At 46.0% G+C, this 14,145-nt stretch overlaps 1 protein-coding gene across 1 annotated transcript in view; it reads left to right on the forward strand.

The window, feature by feature from the left end:
- The window catches only part of LOC146829916 (butyrophilin subfamily 2 member A1-like), a 67,439-nt gene extending 57,842 nt beyond the window's left edge, over positions 1-9,597 (forward strand). Inside the window, exon 6 of the mRNA XM_085604187.1 lies at positions 7,445-9,597. Coding sequence (XP_085460313.1) covers positions 7,445-7,956 — 512 coding nt within the window. The 3' untranslated portion in view covers positions 7,957-9,597. The remainder of the gene's footprint in view (positions 1-7,444) is intronic.
- The last annotated feature ends 4,548 nt before the right edge of the window (positions 9,598-14,145 follow it).

Consider the following 14,145-nt stretch of genomic DNA (forward strand, 5'->3'; position numbering starts at 1 on the left):
ACGGGCAGGACCAGCGGCGGCACGCACAGGTGACACTGGGACCCCTTGGTTGGTGTTGCTGGTGGTGTTGTCTGTAGCTTACGGGGGGTCCTGTGTCCCTGTGCTGTGGGTGTTCAGTGGTCTTGGTCTGGCCGTGTTGGTGGGGGTGCCCTGTCTGTTTCCAGATGCTGGAGGCATGGGTACAGGGGGTGCAGATGTTGGTACTGCTGGTGCTCCATGATGACTCACACCGGAGGTGCCAGGTCGTTCGTCGTCATCCGAAGAGGACAGAGACAGAGTCAAACCAGAGAGCTCAGTGTCCACCAGAGTCTGGGACTGGGACTCCTCTTCAATTGTTGCTGTGTTCCCAGCACCACCTGTGTTTGGAAGAGACACACAATGTAAGTTATGTTTCTACAGGCATCAATGGTTCACAAACATGACATGTTCTACTGTACGAACGGATGCCTGCCTGTACACTGCTTTGTTCCGGGTTGTCACGGACAGAGATTGATATTGTTGTTGCACATTGCCTAGCCAAAATGAAACATTTCAATGTGCATGTCAAAGTGTGTGCATGCCCAGCTCATGGATAGATTTGTCTGTACATGACCATTACTACTCAAGGGCTATCACGTTGCTGACACAGGTGTGTCATCCCTGTACACATGTGAGATTTAACAAGGACATACGTGCTATTCCACTGGGGATATGTTGTACTATTGGGGCATGTGTGGTAGCAGAGTTTGCTAGTCTTTGTGTGCCACATTGGTGTATTGGTACGACATGGTCACAGTCCGGTATGCCTGTGATCTCTTAGGAGAAAGTGTTTTATTCCAGTGTTCCTAGTTCCCATCTCATTTCATACAAGTGATGATGTCACCATCGTTAATGAGTCTGGTGCTGAGTTTTGTACGTGCATATGTGACTTGACTTGTCAATGTTCTCCATGATGGCATGGATTGGGCAAGGTAGCACCCTGGCTTTTCAATGCTCATGACAGTGAAGGCCGGTGGTGTGTGTGTTGCAGTTTGGCTGCTGTGAGTAGCATGTGTCCTCCAATGCTGTCCAGGTTTGACCTTGTGTCTACAGTGTCAATGTCAGTGAGTGGTGTGTTCTGTGAAGGATGCCTATGTTTCAGCATGATGTAGGAGTAGAATGCAGCTCACAACAGCACCGAGTGTGAATGCGAACATGCTATGGTGTCGGCTATATTGGTGTGTGCATTCCATTCACTGTCAGATGTCCCCTGTCAATGATGTATATGTGAGTTCCTGTGTGTTTTGTGCAAGGTACCATATATGGCTCTCCATATTTGTCATCTGCAAGACACACCTCCCCTGCCCGGCCAGGGGGCACCCCTGGACACTGCATCCCCAGACAATGATTTTGAACATATGGTTGCAATGGCTGTGTGTGCGACAGGGTTTTGTGTGGCCAGTGCATATGTGTGATTGTCAGCCACATAATTTCTCAGGCCCAGTGTCAGACATCTTGTCAGTCCCTTCCCACTCCCAGTGATACGAGCATGGTTCAGTGTGAGCTTGCTGGGCCATGTGGGTGGCTGGGGATTGTCTGTGACTGCAACTCCCATCATGGTCTTGGCTACACCCCCCTTCCCAGCATGCCCATACTTCCTTCCTCTTGACTCTGCTTCCATGTGATGGGGTGTGATAGCAATGGCAAGATGGCTGACTGTGAAGTCCTGGCGTTTGTTGGCACCCAGTTCCCAGCATGGCCTTGTGCTCCCCACAACTGAGCCCAGTGTCAGCCATCTTGTCAGTCATTTTCCACTCCCTGTGATGTGGGCATGTTTCAGAGAGGTCTTGATGGGCCAATTTGGAGGGGGAGCATTATCTGTGACTACAAACCCCATCATGCTTTTGGATACACTCACTTCACCTGCATCCCCACCAATCCTTCCTGTCAGTCAGCTGCACTGTGAGGTAGTGTGTTTGTGGTGGCAAACTGTCTGACAGTGTTTATTTGGCTTTTTGCCACTGCCTTGCTCTATTTGTTGGTAGGTTTGTACATGTCATGATACAGTTCCAAGTCACTATGAGATGGCAGGTATTGTGTTTGTCTGACTAGCATACGCATCTTGGTATGATTATGTATTGGTTACTGTGGCTTTGCTAATGGTGCATGGTTTCACTGTCTCCTTGCCACACAATATTGAGTATATTGGTTGTGTACTCACCAGGCTCTGGTATGTCAGCTAGACCATGGACGCTCTCTGGTGGTAGGATGTCCTGCACCTTTTCCTCCCAGGTCCTGAAGTAGACTGGTTTGGCAGGAGCGGTGGCCCTCCTGTGTGCTGACTCAGGGCGTGATCTTTCTCGATGAGTTTCTTGACCCTCCTGCGCACATCATACCACCTGTTTTGGATATCGTCCTTTGTGCGCAACGTTGGTGCTTGTGCGTTCACTTTGTCCACAATCCTCGCCCAAATCTTGGTTTCCTGTGACATGGGGGTCCTTTGGACCAATGTACCAAACAAATGTAGCTCTACTCTGAGGATCTCGTCTACCAGCACTTCCAACTCATCATCTGTGAACTTTGGATTCTTCTTTGGGGGCATGGTGACGGGTGGTGGTGGTGAGTGATGTGTGTGTGAGGGTGCAAGTGAGGATGGGTTAGTGTTGGTTTTGCTAGCTGTACGTGTGTGTGTGCTTTTGGTGAGGTGCTAATGGTGTGTGAGTTGTGTGATGGGTGAGTTGTGAGTGTGTCTGTGGTTGCTGTGTGATGGTGTTTGCTGCTGGCTGTTGTCTCCTATTTGCAAAGGATCATAGTAGTGAGTGATGTCCTTTATATAGGTGGAGTTGTGGGTGTGTCTTTGTCCCAAGTTTTTAAAAAAGTCTTTTTTCTTTTGGGTTTTCTAGACATGAAGGAGATGTTCTTCTGACCGAGATGGACGCTCGTGTTGGCTCGTGCGGGCTTCTCCGCCTCGTTCACGCTGACTTTCTTCTGTGTTTCATACGCGTCGGTCGCAGAGATCTCTATTGCTTGAGGGCCCTGTTTTCTGTGCGTGTCGGTCATGCAGCTTGACCTCCGTGCGAGTCGGTCTGGGTTTACATGCATTGCATCGTACTGCGCGGATCGGACATCGCAGGTACGTGTCGGTCGGGTTCATTCCGGGTACGTGTCGGTCGGTACAACTCGCGTCGGTTTTCCGGCCGAATCACTATTTTCCCTACGGCTTGGTCGTACGGCTTGTATTCCGTACGTGTTGGTTGTAATTCACATCGTACTGCACGGGTCGTACGGCGCCGGTCCGTGTTGGTCGGTCTCCGGTCCGGGTCGGTCGGTACGTTTTGCGACCGGAATCAGAATCGGCCCCTAAATGTACATTTTTGGCAACCATGTTAAAGTCAGGCACATTTAATCTTGCTTTTGTTAGAATGGACGAACCAGGAAGTTTGTAAAAATCCTCAATGTCAAACGTGCTTAGGCATTTTGTGATCACAAATGTTCCAATTCACTAAATCACACCCTTCGTGGCAGCAAAATGGCCTTTTGTTATGTAGCAAATCCAAACTGTGATATGCAGAGGGGGTGGGAGAACCCAGCTCACATCGCAGCACTCTGTTCGCCCCAATAACTCATGGTAAATACAGTGCATGTTCTGGATTCATTCCTCATCAGTAGAGAGCAACAAGTCATTTTAGTGGTGCCGGAATGCATCCCAAAGTCTTCTCAGGCCTCTGGACCACGCACTCGGCTCAGGTGCATCACCAAAGTGTGGTATGATGGCACAGCACTGAATTGCAATTTGGGTGTGCAACAACATAGCGAATCGCTGTTTAGAAAGGGCGTGTTTAGCACATCCCATCCAAAAAGCAATTCACAATGAGATAGATGTATTAATGTTTTGCTAATTAAATCCATTAAAAAAACATTAATATTTTACCGACTATTGAAGGCAGTGGTAACCCATGGGCAAATGAGAAGGCACCAGCAAGGGAATAAAATTTTTAAGGAGTCGACAGTGGTCAATAGAATCACTTTTTACTCATGAAAATGTTTTGTAAAAGTTTATATATTTTTTTTAAATGCGTGAAATTTGTCTTTTACGAAAATGGACAACATTAAAAAAAATATTGCTTTGTTGAAGAGCAACCAAACACATACTGGTCAGCTGACCCAATCAGGCCACCATCCCTCGGATTGTAACCAAGTAGATTAGGTTACAATTTGCAGTGAATCACTGACAGAATATTCAGGAGCTAAATATCGACCTAGAAATATATAGTTGACAAAATATCGAATTCCTATCTACAAACAGGTAAGTACAAAAATATTGAATCCAAAATATCGTTGTAAATAATAGTTTGTTAAAATATTGAATTTTTTAAATGTCTTAAAAGTAATGTAAAATTAATGAAATAATAAATATAATCAACTAAAACATACTTATACTTATAACCTTAAAATTAATAAAAAATTAATGTAAGTTAAAAAAAAGAAACATGCATTTTTATTTTTTAACACATATATATTAACTTAATATTATAAAAAATTATTCAATATTTTTAGCGTAGGATAGCGGGAGGGTAAAATTTACTATTCCCACTCCAGTGAGTGCAACAGTACGGAAAGAGTTGGATAGCGTAGGGGAATTATTTAATATACCCACTCCTGCAATATAATTAATCTTAATTTAGAATTAAATATTTTGTAAAAATGAATTTACCTCCCACCAATTTCCCCTATAAACATTACCTAAAATATTGTAACATATTGATAAATTAAAATAATTAATTAACAATTAATTAAATAATTACAATTAACAATATAATTAATTAACTTATTTACAAATTAATTGTTAATATCTAATTAATTACTAATTAATAAAAAATAAAACTACACAATTAACATAATCACCAATTAATTAGTAATTGTTATTAATAAATTACTAATTAATTAATAATAGATTAATTAACTTAATTAACAATATACATTTTTAAATATGAGTTTATTGTTAAGTAATAAAATAAATAATTTATTTCAATTAAATTACTTCTCACCCTATTCCCTTATAAACCCACAACACGCTACGGAATGAAATTACAAAAAAATTAATTAACATAAAATTCATTACTTTTACAAAATTCTAACATATATTACAAAAATAATACATACTTTTAACACATATACTAACACTTAAAATACTAAAAAATCAATATTACTAACTTCGATATTGTGGAACTCAGTATTTGTTACCTGCATTTCGATATTCTGCACCACTATGTTTTTGCAATTCGATATTCTGTCCATTCTGTATAAAAAACTCGATATTCTGTCCAGTTGATTTTTTTTTTCAATATTGTGACTAGTTACCATTTGCAACCTACGTCCTGCATATTAATGAGGCAGGGTGGATTCCAACCCCCGCTTAATGCTGATTTTGCAAATTGACCTATTAGTACATAAGTCGGTTCACAAAAATCAGAATCAATTCGATAAAAGTCAGGGCACAACTTGCAACATTTTTACTGCATCAGTTCCTCATACGTTTGATCCTAGACCCTTGTGGCAATGCCTTGTATCTCCTTAGACATTCATCCACTCAAGACCACTGTGATACAGTGAGACAACGGGAGCTACAGGGTGGACCCCTCACCTATCCGCCATCTTGCTTCTCCGCAGTGCCGTTCCCCTTTCCACTGTCATCACCGCAGCTGTTTTATAGGGAAACGCACTAGTTTTCCTGGGTGTGGGCATTCAGGGTCAGTCATCTCCGATGATGTCATGCAGTCTTTGGTAGGATTCTCTCGCTGTATTATACGTCAAGGGTAAGCACACTGAATATGCAATGACTGGCATTCTCCCGGCTCATGCATATTCATTATGGAGAAGGCTGCTCATACTAACACCTATGTTAGGGATCTGTGCTGTCTCCTGTGGTTTCCATCTTGACTGAGGTGTACTTCAGCCCATGTTAAGGCTCTGTGCTGTCTCCTGTGGTTTCCATCCTGACTGAGGTGTACTTCAGCCCATGTTAGGGCTCTGTGCTGTCTCCTGTGGTTTCCATCCTGACTGAGGTGTACTTCAGCCCATGTTAGGGCTCTGTGCTGTCTCCTGTGGTTTCCATCCTGACTGAGGTGTACTTCAGCCCACGTTAGGGCTCTGTGCTGTCTCCTGTGGTTTCCATCCTGACTGAGGTGTACTTCAGCCCATGTTAAGGCTCTGTGCTGTCTCCTGTGGTTTCTATCCTGACTGAGGTGTACTTCAGCCCACGTTAGGGCACTCTGCTGTCTCCTGTGGTTTCCATCCTGACTGAGGTGTAGATCCGCCCATGTTAGGGCACTGTGCTGTCTCCTGTGGTTTCCATCCTGACTGAGGTGTACTTCAGCCAACGTTAGGGCACTGTGCTGTCTCCTGTGGTTTCCATCCTGACTGAGGTGTACTTCAGCCTATGTTAAAGCACTGTGCTGTCTCCTGTGGTTTCCATCCTGACTGAGGTGTACTTCAGCCAACGTTAGGGCACTGTGCTGTCTCCTGTGGTTTCCATCCTGACTGAGGTGTACTTCAGCCCATGTTAAGGCTCTGTGCTGTCTCCTGTGGTTTCCATCCTGACTGAGGTGTACTTCAGCCCACGTTAGGGCACTCTGCTGTCTCCTGTGGTTTCCATCCTGACTGAGGTGTAGATCCGCCCATGTTAGGGCACTGTGCTGTCTCCTGTGGTTTCCATCCTGACTGAGGTGTACTTCAGCCAACGTTAGGGCACTGTGCTGTCTCCTGTGGTTTCCATCCTGACTGAGGTGTACTTCAGCCCATGTTAGGGCACTGTGCTGTCTCCTGTGGTTTCCATCCTGACTGAGGTGTACTTCAGCCCACGTTAGGGCACTGTGCTGTCTCCTGTGGTTTCCATCCTGACTGAGGTGTACTTCAGCCCACGTTAGAGCACTGTGCTATCTCCTGTGGTTTCCATTCTGACTGAGGTGTACTTTAGCCCACGTTAGGGCACTGTGCTGTCTCCTGTGGTTTCCATCATGACTGAGGTGTGCTTCAGGCCACGTTAGGGCACTGTGCTGTCTCCTGTGGCTTCCATCCTGACTGAGGTGGACTTCAGCCCACGTTAGGGCACTGTGCTGTCTCCTGTGGTTTCCATCCTGACTGAGGTGTACTTCAGCCCACGTTAGGGCACTGTGCTGTCTCCTGTGGTTTCCATCCTGACTGAGGTGTACTTCAGCCCACGTTAGGGCACTGTGCTGTCACCTGTGGTTTCCATCCTGACTGAGGTGTACTTCAGCCCACGTTAGGGCACTGTGCTGTCTCCTGTGGTTTCCATCTTGTCTGTGATCAAGTTGTGTCTGTCTTCTGCTCTCTTCTGTGTGGACCTGATGCACGATGAAATAGGCGTCTCATTTCCTCTCCCTGTCTCTTCCTCCTGTAGCTTTAGATGCAATTCTTTTTCACTGTGGTCTTTGACTGAAACCATCTTTAACTCTTTCTTTTCCAGTGGAAGTTCTTATGAACCCCAACACAGCTCACCCTGAACTTCACATTTCAAAAGACTGCAAGACACTGACGCGTTGTGAGAGACAGACAGACTTACCGGACTATCCTGAGCGCTTCGATACTCGCCTCTATGTGCTGGGCTCAGAGGGATACTGCTCAGGGAAGCATTACTGGGAGATCGAGGTGGACCACAGCACTGGGTGGACCGTAGGGGTGGTCCAAAGTACTATCGAAAGGAAGGGAAAAATCGAGCTGTCGCCCAAGGAGGGAAAGTGGCTGCTGCAGCTGCATGGTGGAAAGTACACTGCGCTCACCTCACCCCCAAAGTCTGTTGTCATCAAGAAAGAGCTCAAGAAGATTGGCGTTTACCTGGACTACGAAAGCGGCAAAGTGTCGTTCTTCAATGCTGAAACCTTCCACAACATTTATACATTCCGGCATTCATTCTCCAGACAAACACTGTACCCCTTCTTCTCTTTATGGATCTCAGAGGATAAAATTACACTGTGCTAAGAGTAAGAAGTGTGTCAACATGGAAAGAAAAAGTAAAAAGTCATCTTAAGTGTTGACCTCACTCGTCTCAGAACATCAGCAACTGACATTATTGGTGTTAATGGTGCAGAATGTGAAGCAAAGCTGATACCTACACAGGTGTCCTGGCGCGGCCACCGTACGGCGCAAAAAAGAAGTCAATTCCAACCTGGAGGGGTGAAGCCAGGGTGCGAGCGCCTTCTTGAAAATTAGGAGGTCCCCAGTGGAAGGGAGAGAGGAGGGCGGCTTGTTCCAGAGTTGAGTGTCCTGCACTGAAAGGTTTGGCCCCTGCACGTGACTTTTGAATTTTGGAACTGTTGTGATCCTGTGTCTTCCAGTGCGGAGCCCTCTTTCAATCAGGATAAACATGTTATTGATACGACAAGGGATGGACTGTGATTCCCTCAAATACACATTTATAGCATGTTCTTCTATTCTGTGAACGTGTCATGGACGTGTGAGAATCACGTGTCTGCGAAAACACATTCAGTGCTGGTTTGGATTGGAGGTTATTCAGGGGTTTCATAAACACTACGATTGTTTCCCTTCACAATTCTATCATTTTATTTCCTTTAATCATTTGCTTTTATGTTTTGTTATGTTGAATATTCTTGTTAAGCACAACCCTCACCTGGAGGCATCTAGGCGCTACGGTAATACGGAGAGGAATTATTATTAAGGTGTCTTTATTTTCATTTTATGAGGCGTTTTGAGGTTCATGAACACCTCCAGGACAGGTTCCTTTTTAGCTGCAGTTTCCATTTCGTTCGCCTGCCTGCGCTTAGTTCACAGTCAGCGTTCTGTCATCCTTCGCAGAACTTGTGAAAGTGGCATCCATGTCTGGACACCCTTCAGCATGGATGGTGGCACCACCGGGCACCACGAGTCTGTTGCACCCTCTCGATATCCACATCTGAAGGTCCATCAGTAGATACTTAAACCAAACATGAGATTCAAAGGACCCAAATGCTTACGAACTAATTACATAATGGACGTATTTTGCGTCCGCCTCATATAGTCCGGTTAGATCTAGTGTCTTAAAATCCCCCTTCTATTCTGAAACCATAAGATACAATCAGTGGTCAGTGTCCTACACAAATTCTGTGCGTTGACCATTGAGAGAAAGACTTCACCCCGGCACTGACCCAGATGGCACCAGATTCAACCCTGAGGCTAGGGCGAGACTCCCTCAAGGCTCAGGCTGTACCGAATGGTGAAAGGTCCATGAACAAACACAATGTCTTTGCCCTCAAAATAGATCTGAAGCTATTCCAGACAGACACGGAGGGGCATATGTACAAGCCCCTATCGCCACCACAGCGTCACTTTTACAGAAGTTGTGGTGGCCATAGGGGATGTACAAGGCAGCGTTAAGCCACGTTAAATGGGTTAACGCTGCCTTGTGCATAAGACCATCTTTCACGCTATGGTTAGCGTGAAAGGGGAGGGCAATAGGTGTTGCGGTGGATGTTTCACCACAACGCCTATTCATATTGACGCTGCCCCCTACGTACAAGGGTCGCGTACATAGGAGGCAGCACCAAAATTAAAGCCAGGAAAACCCTGGTCTTAAGTTGGCGAAACGAGAAGAAATGTAATATTTCTTCTCGTGCAAGGCAGCACACATGGAAAAAGCAAAATGCCATGGATTGTTTATGCACAGGAAGGCCCCCCCTTCCTGCACATAAACAATCTTTAAAAAGAATGTCAGTCTTTAAAAACATGCCAAGTGACAAAAAGGCATTTAAACATTGTTTATGAGCAGGATGGGGACCTTCCTACACAAACAACCCTCCCTGCACGCAGACACGCTTGCACTCTGGAGCCAGGGTGCCTGCCTTGATGCTAAGGCCATCGCAGGTTGAAATGCAAGGTGCACCACATTCTTGTAAATATGCTGCAGCCTTGCGTTACCAAAGTGGATGAGAGACGAGTGAAGCCAGGAAGGCTAACGCCGCTCTCTCGCCCACTTCCTTGCACATATCCCCCTAAATCATGTTTGTCCCTCGTACACGCACCACCATTGAAGCTCCAGTAATCAGTGTATAGTTTATTGATCTGCTAGAACTACCAAAGCGCCTAGAGACAGCACAGCGATAGTGTCAGGGCTACAAAATGTGATAATGATGTTGTAATATTTCCTTGTTGTTTTCATTGTTCATGAAACATTTAGTTGCTTCTAAATATTATCTCCTGTGATGTTATTATTGTCTGCACTAGATTCAGGAATTTTTAAATTAAATATATTTAAATCCATGCTCTATTTCCAGTGATCCTTGAGTGTGAAACTTACTAATGAAGGATCGTTTGGATTCCCGCTGTGTCCTTGAACCTTTTGAGGACTTTCAGTCGCCCAGAGAGCACAAGCCTCAGAGGCGTACTCAGTGCGTGCTCTGGGGCCGCAGCTCAGGTGGAATTCCTTGCTCAGTCATCGTGCACTGAACTACGTTCTGCCTTACAGAGCAGCGCATGCGCTGTCCAGGCTCGACCCAAAGAAGGATGACTACATATATAAGGACTTAATGTACATTTCTACAACTATCAATTTGTGTGCCTATCTCTGGAGTATAAGGAAAATTGAAATGTGCCAACATGTAGAGTTTAGGCAGGAGCAGAGAAAATGCTGAGTCCGACCAAGTGAACACTACGTGGCTGGTGCTTGAAGTCTCTACCTGAATACAGCATGCCTAGCACAGCAGCGCACGCGCTGCCCAGGCGCGACCTACAAATATGGGGAAACGGTGTTCATACTATGAGCGAGGCACTGCAGGTGTTGGCGGTCAACGAGGAAGGAAGTGGGCTCTATGGGAATTCTGTCATTTTCAGGATCCCCTGTGAGGGCCTGCAATGTACGCGATTGTGTTGTGCATCTACTAGAACTGATAACGTGTTGTTGTAAAAAACAAATATATCCTTACTGGCAACTTACTCAATTAGTTCCCTTTTCGACAATTCTGGAAGCCTGTTAAACTTAGTCATCATTAAAGTACTCACAGGTTATTTGTAGGTGTTGAATTAGGCGGGTTGTGACACAGATATACAATTTTAAAAATAGGTGCTAGTCTCCCGGCTTCCGCCTCAGGAGCTTACGAGATTCCTCCTTGTTCATGAAACATTTCATTGCTTCTAAAGATTATCTTCTGTGACGCTTCCATACATCATTGTCTGCACTAGATTCAGGAATTTAAAAATAAATGTCAAAATCCCTATCCTATTTCCAGAGATCCTTGAGTGTTTAACTTACTAATGAAGAATCGTTTGGATTCCCGCTGTGTCCTTGAACCTTTTGAGGACTTTCAGTCGCTCAGAGAGCACAAGCCTCAGAGGCGTACTCAGTGCGTGCTCTGGGGCTGCGGCTCAGGTGGAATTCCTTGCTCAGTCATCGTGCACTGAACTACGTTCTTGTACCCACGGGTAGGAACCCAAACCCTGAGACCTGGAGTAAAACCCGGGACTACAAACATAACAACAAGCATTTGCAATGCAAAAGGTCTCGCTTTGGCGAGAGTTTAAGCTATTGGCATTGTAAATGACAATGCCTTTTATTTATCTGTTTTTATAATTAAACACATAAATAAAAGGTATTTTCATTTACAATGCCAATAGCTGGAACTCTTCTAAATACGAGACCTATAGCGTTTTAAAGACGCCGCCGCCATTGTCCCGGGCTGCATGGTAAGTGAAAGTGCGCATGGATTGCTGGATGTTGTAAGGAAGCAAGTCGTGCCTGCAGTAGGAGAAAATGGTTAAAGAAAATATTGCTTACAGACTAAATAAGACACACGGTGTAACAACAGAAGTAAAAGGGCCAGTCCTCATGGGAGGTTACAATTGAAGATAAGGCAGCACTAAGGAGGGACTAACCAGCCTATTAACTAATCAGAAGCCAGCATTGACAAAGCACAATGACACAAGCCAATGAAAAATATGGGCGGAGCTTTAATGCTACACTCAAATACAGCACGCCTTACAGAGCAGCGCATGCGCTGTCCAGGCTCGACCTAAAAAAGGATGACTACATATATAAGGACTTAATGTACATTTCTACAACTATCAAATTGTGTGCCTAACTCTGGAGTATAAGGAAAATTGAACCGTGCCAACATGTAGAGTTTAGGCAGGAGCAGAGAAAATGCTGAGTCCGACCAAGGGAACACTACGTGGCTGGTGCTTGAAGTCCCTACCTGCATCCAGCATGCCTAGCACAGCAGCGCACGCGCTGCCCAGGCGCGACCTACAAATATGGGGAGACGGTGTTCACACCATGAGCTAGGCACTGCAGGTGTTGGCGGTCAGCGAGGACGGAAGTGGGCTCCATGGGAACTCTGTCATTTTCAGGATCCCCTGTGAGGGCCTGCAATGCACGCGATTGTGTTGTGTTAGTTCCCTTTTCAACAATTCTGGAGCCTGTTAAACTGAGTCATCGTTAAAGTGCTCACAGGTTATTCTTAGGTGTTGCTTCTCCGTCAGGGGCCCCTACTTAATTGTTGGCATTGCCAATAGGTCTGGCTTAAATGTGCCAACACCTGCAGTCAGCATTTGAGCGTGCACACTAAATCCACACCTATTGCCACACTTCTCACAGCGCACTCACACTGGCACCCCGCTCGCCCAGCACTGATGCTGGCACACCAGTCACCCTGCACTCATGCAAGCATACTGCTCGCCCTGCACTCAAACAGGCACACAGTTTGCCCTACACTCAAGCAGCCACACCGCTCACCCTGCACTAGGGCAGGCACACCGTTCGCCCTACACTCAGACACACCGTTCACCCTACACTCAGGCAGCTACAATGCTAGCCCTGCTCTCAGGCAGCTACAATGCTAGCCCTGCTCTCAGGCATGCCCAATGCTCATCCTACAGTCACACAGGCACACCATGCACCCCGCATTCAAATGGGTACATCGTTTGCCCTGCATTCACACAAGACTTACAGCACACCCCAGATTCCGAAATGGAGTCCGCTCGCCCTGCACTTCGGCAGGCACACTGCTCGCCATGCACTCAAAGAGGGACAAAGCTTGCACTGCACTCAGATAAGCACACGTCACTCCTGTGTGTTAACCGAAGAAGACTGCATGCACAGCACAATGTATGCAACATAGCCAGAGTAAGCAGTACTGTATTCTTTACAGATAATCTTATGCAGGCGGGTGCTTACCCACTCTGTATATACTTTGTTGAAAAAGAGAGTTAAACAGGGCTTGGGAACATAGAAGGGGGTCAAAGTGACAAAAGGATTAAAGGAGAGAGAAACAGAGCTAGAAGGAGTGAGTGCAGTGAAAAAGGGGGAGAAGTTAGATAAAAGAGGGATAATGTCTGAGAGCTAAAAATGCCTAGAGGCCATCAAAGCTGGCCCATCCGTGTGGCATTGCCAGACTGCCCAAAATGCCAGCCTGGCACTGGTGATTGCTAACTACAACAGGCTCAACACTGGTAATTTGCAGCAAGGCTGCAACAGTGGTTAAAAGCAATTCACCCACATGGGGTTAACCACCTCCATCCGCTTTCATTTTACCACTCAAGGCTTCAAGGGATACGATCTATCCATAAAGACACATGTGCACCCCCCAATCTGAAGAAAAGTGAGATGAAAGACCAATGTGCCCTCATATATTCCCTGAACCCCTATAGTACAAAAAAGAGGCAGAGCACCCTCTCACCCCACTCCCTTAAATATTCCCACCACACTCCCATTGAGTCGGAAATGGCAGAAGTCGCTCTTCACTGGTTATAATGGCAGAGTTAGATGTGAGGGCACAGCGGGGCTCCCGTTGATCTCCGTGTACGCTCTAGTCTCTGGGTACCCTAAGCAGACGCTCACTGGCACACGGGACTGTGTATACACAGCACCGCACACTGGCACACAGAGTTTCAGGTGGATGGGAGGATGGAGGAGTCACCCAGGCTTCCGATCCCAAGCCACAAGGGAGACTGGGTGTCACAGCGGGGCTTGTGGGGAGTCACGGTGGTATCTCTCCGTGCTAAGGGAGGTTCAGAAGAGGGAACACAACGAGTGGCTTCACATGACATTATTCATCCCGTTCTCAGATTCCAGGGCACACCTAGCCAGGGGGCTTACCCTCGTAGGACACGGAGTACCAGGGCCAGGTTTCAGGTCCCAGAGCTGAGTGTATACACGTAGTGATGAAGAAACATTGCAGGCAT

Source organism: Triturus cristatus, chromosome 5_1 (assembly GCF_964204655.1).
Source record: "Triturus cristatus chromosome 5_1, aTriCri1.1, whole genome shotgun sequence".
In the NCBI taxonomy this organism is placed as follows: domain Eukaryota; kingdom Metazoa; phylum Chordata; class Amphibia; order Caudata; family Salamandridae; genus Triturus; species Triturus cristatus.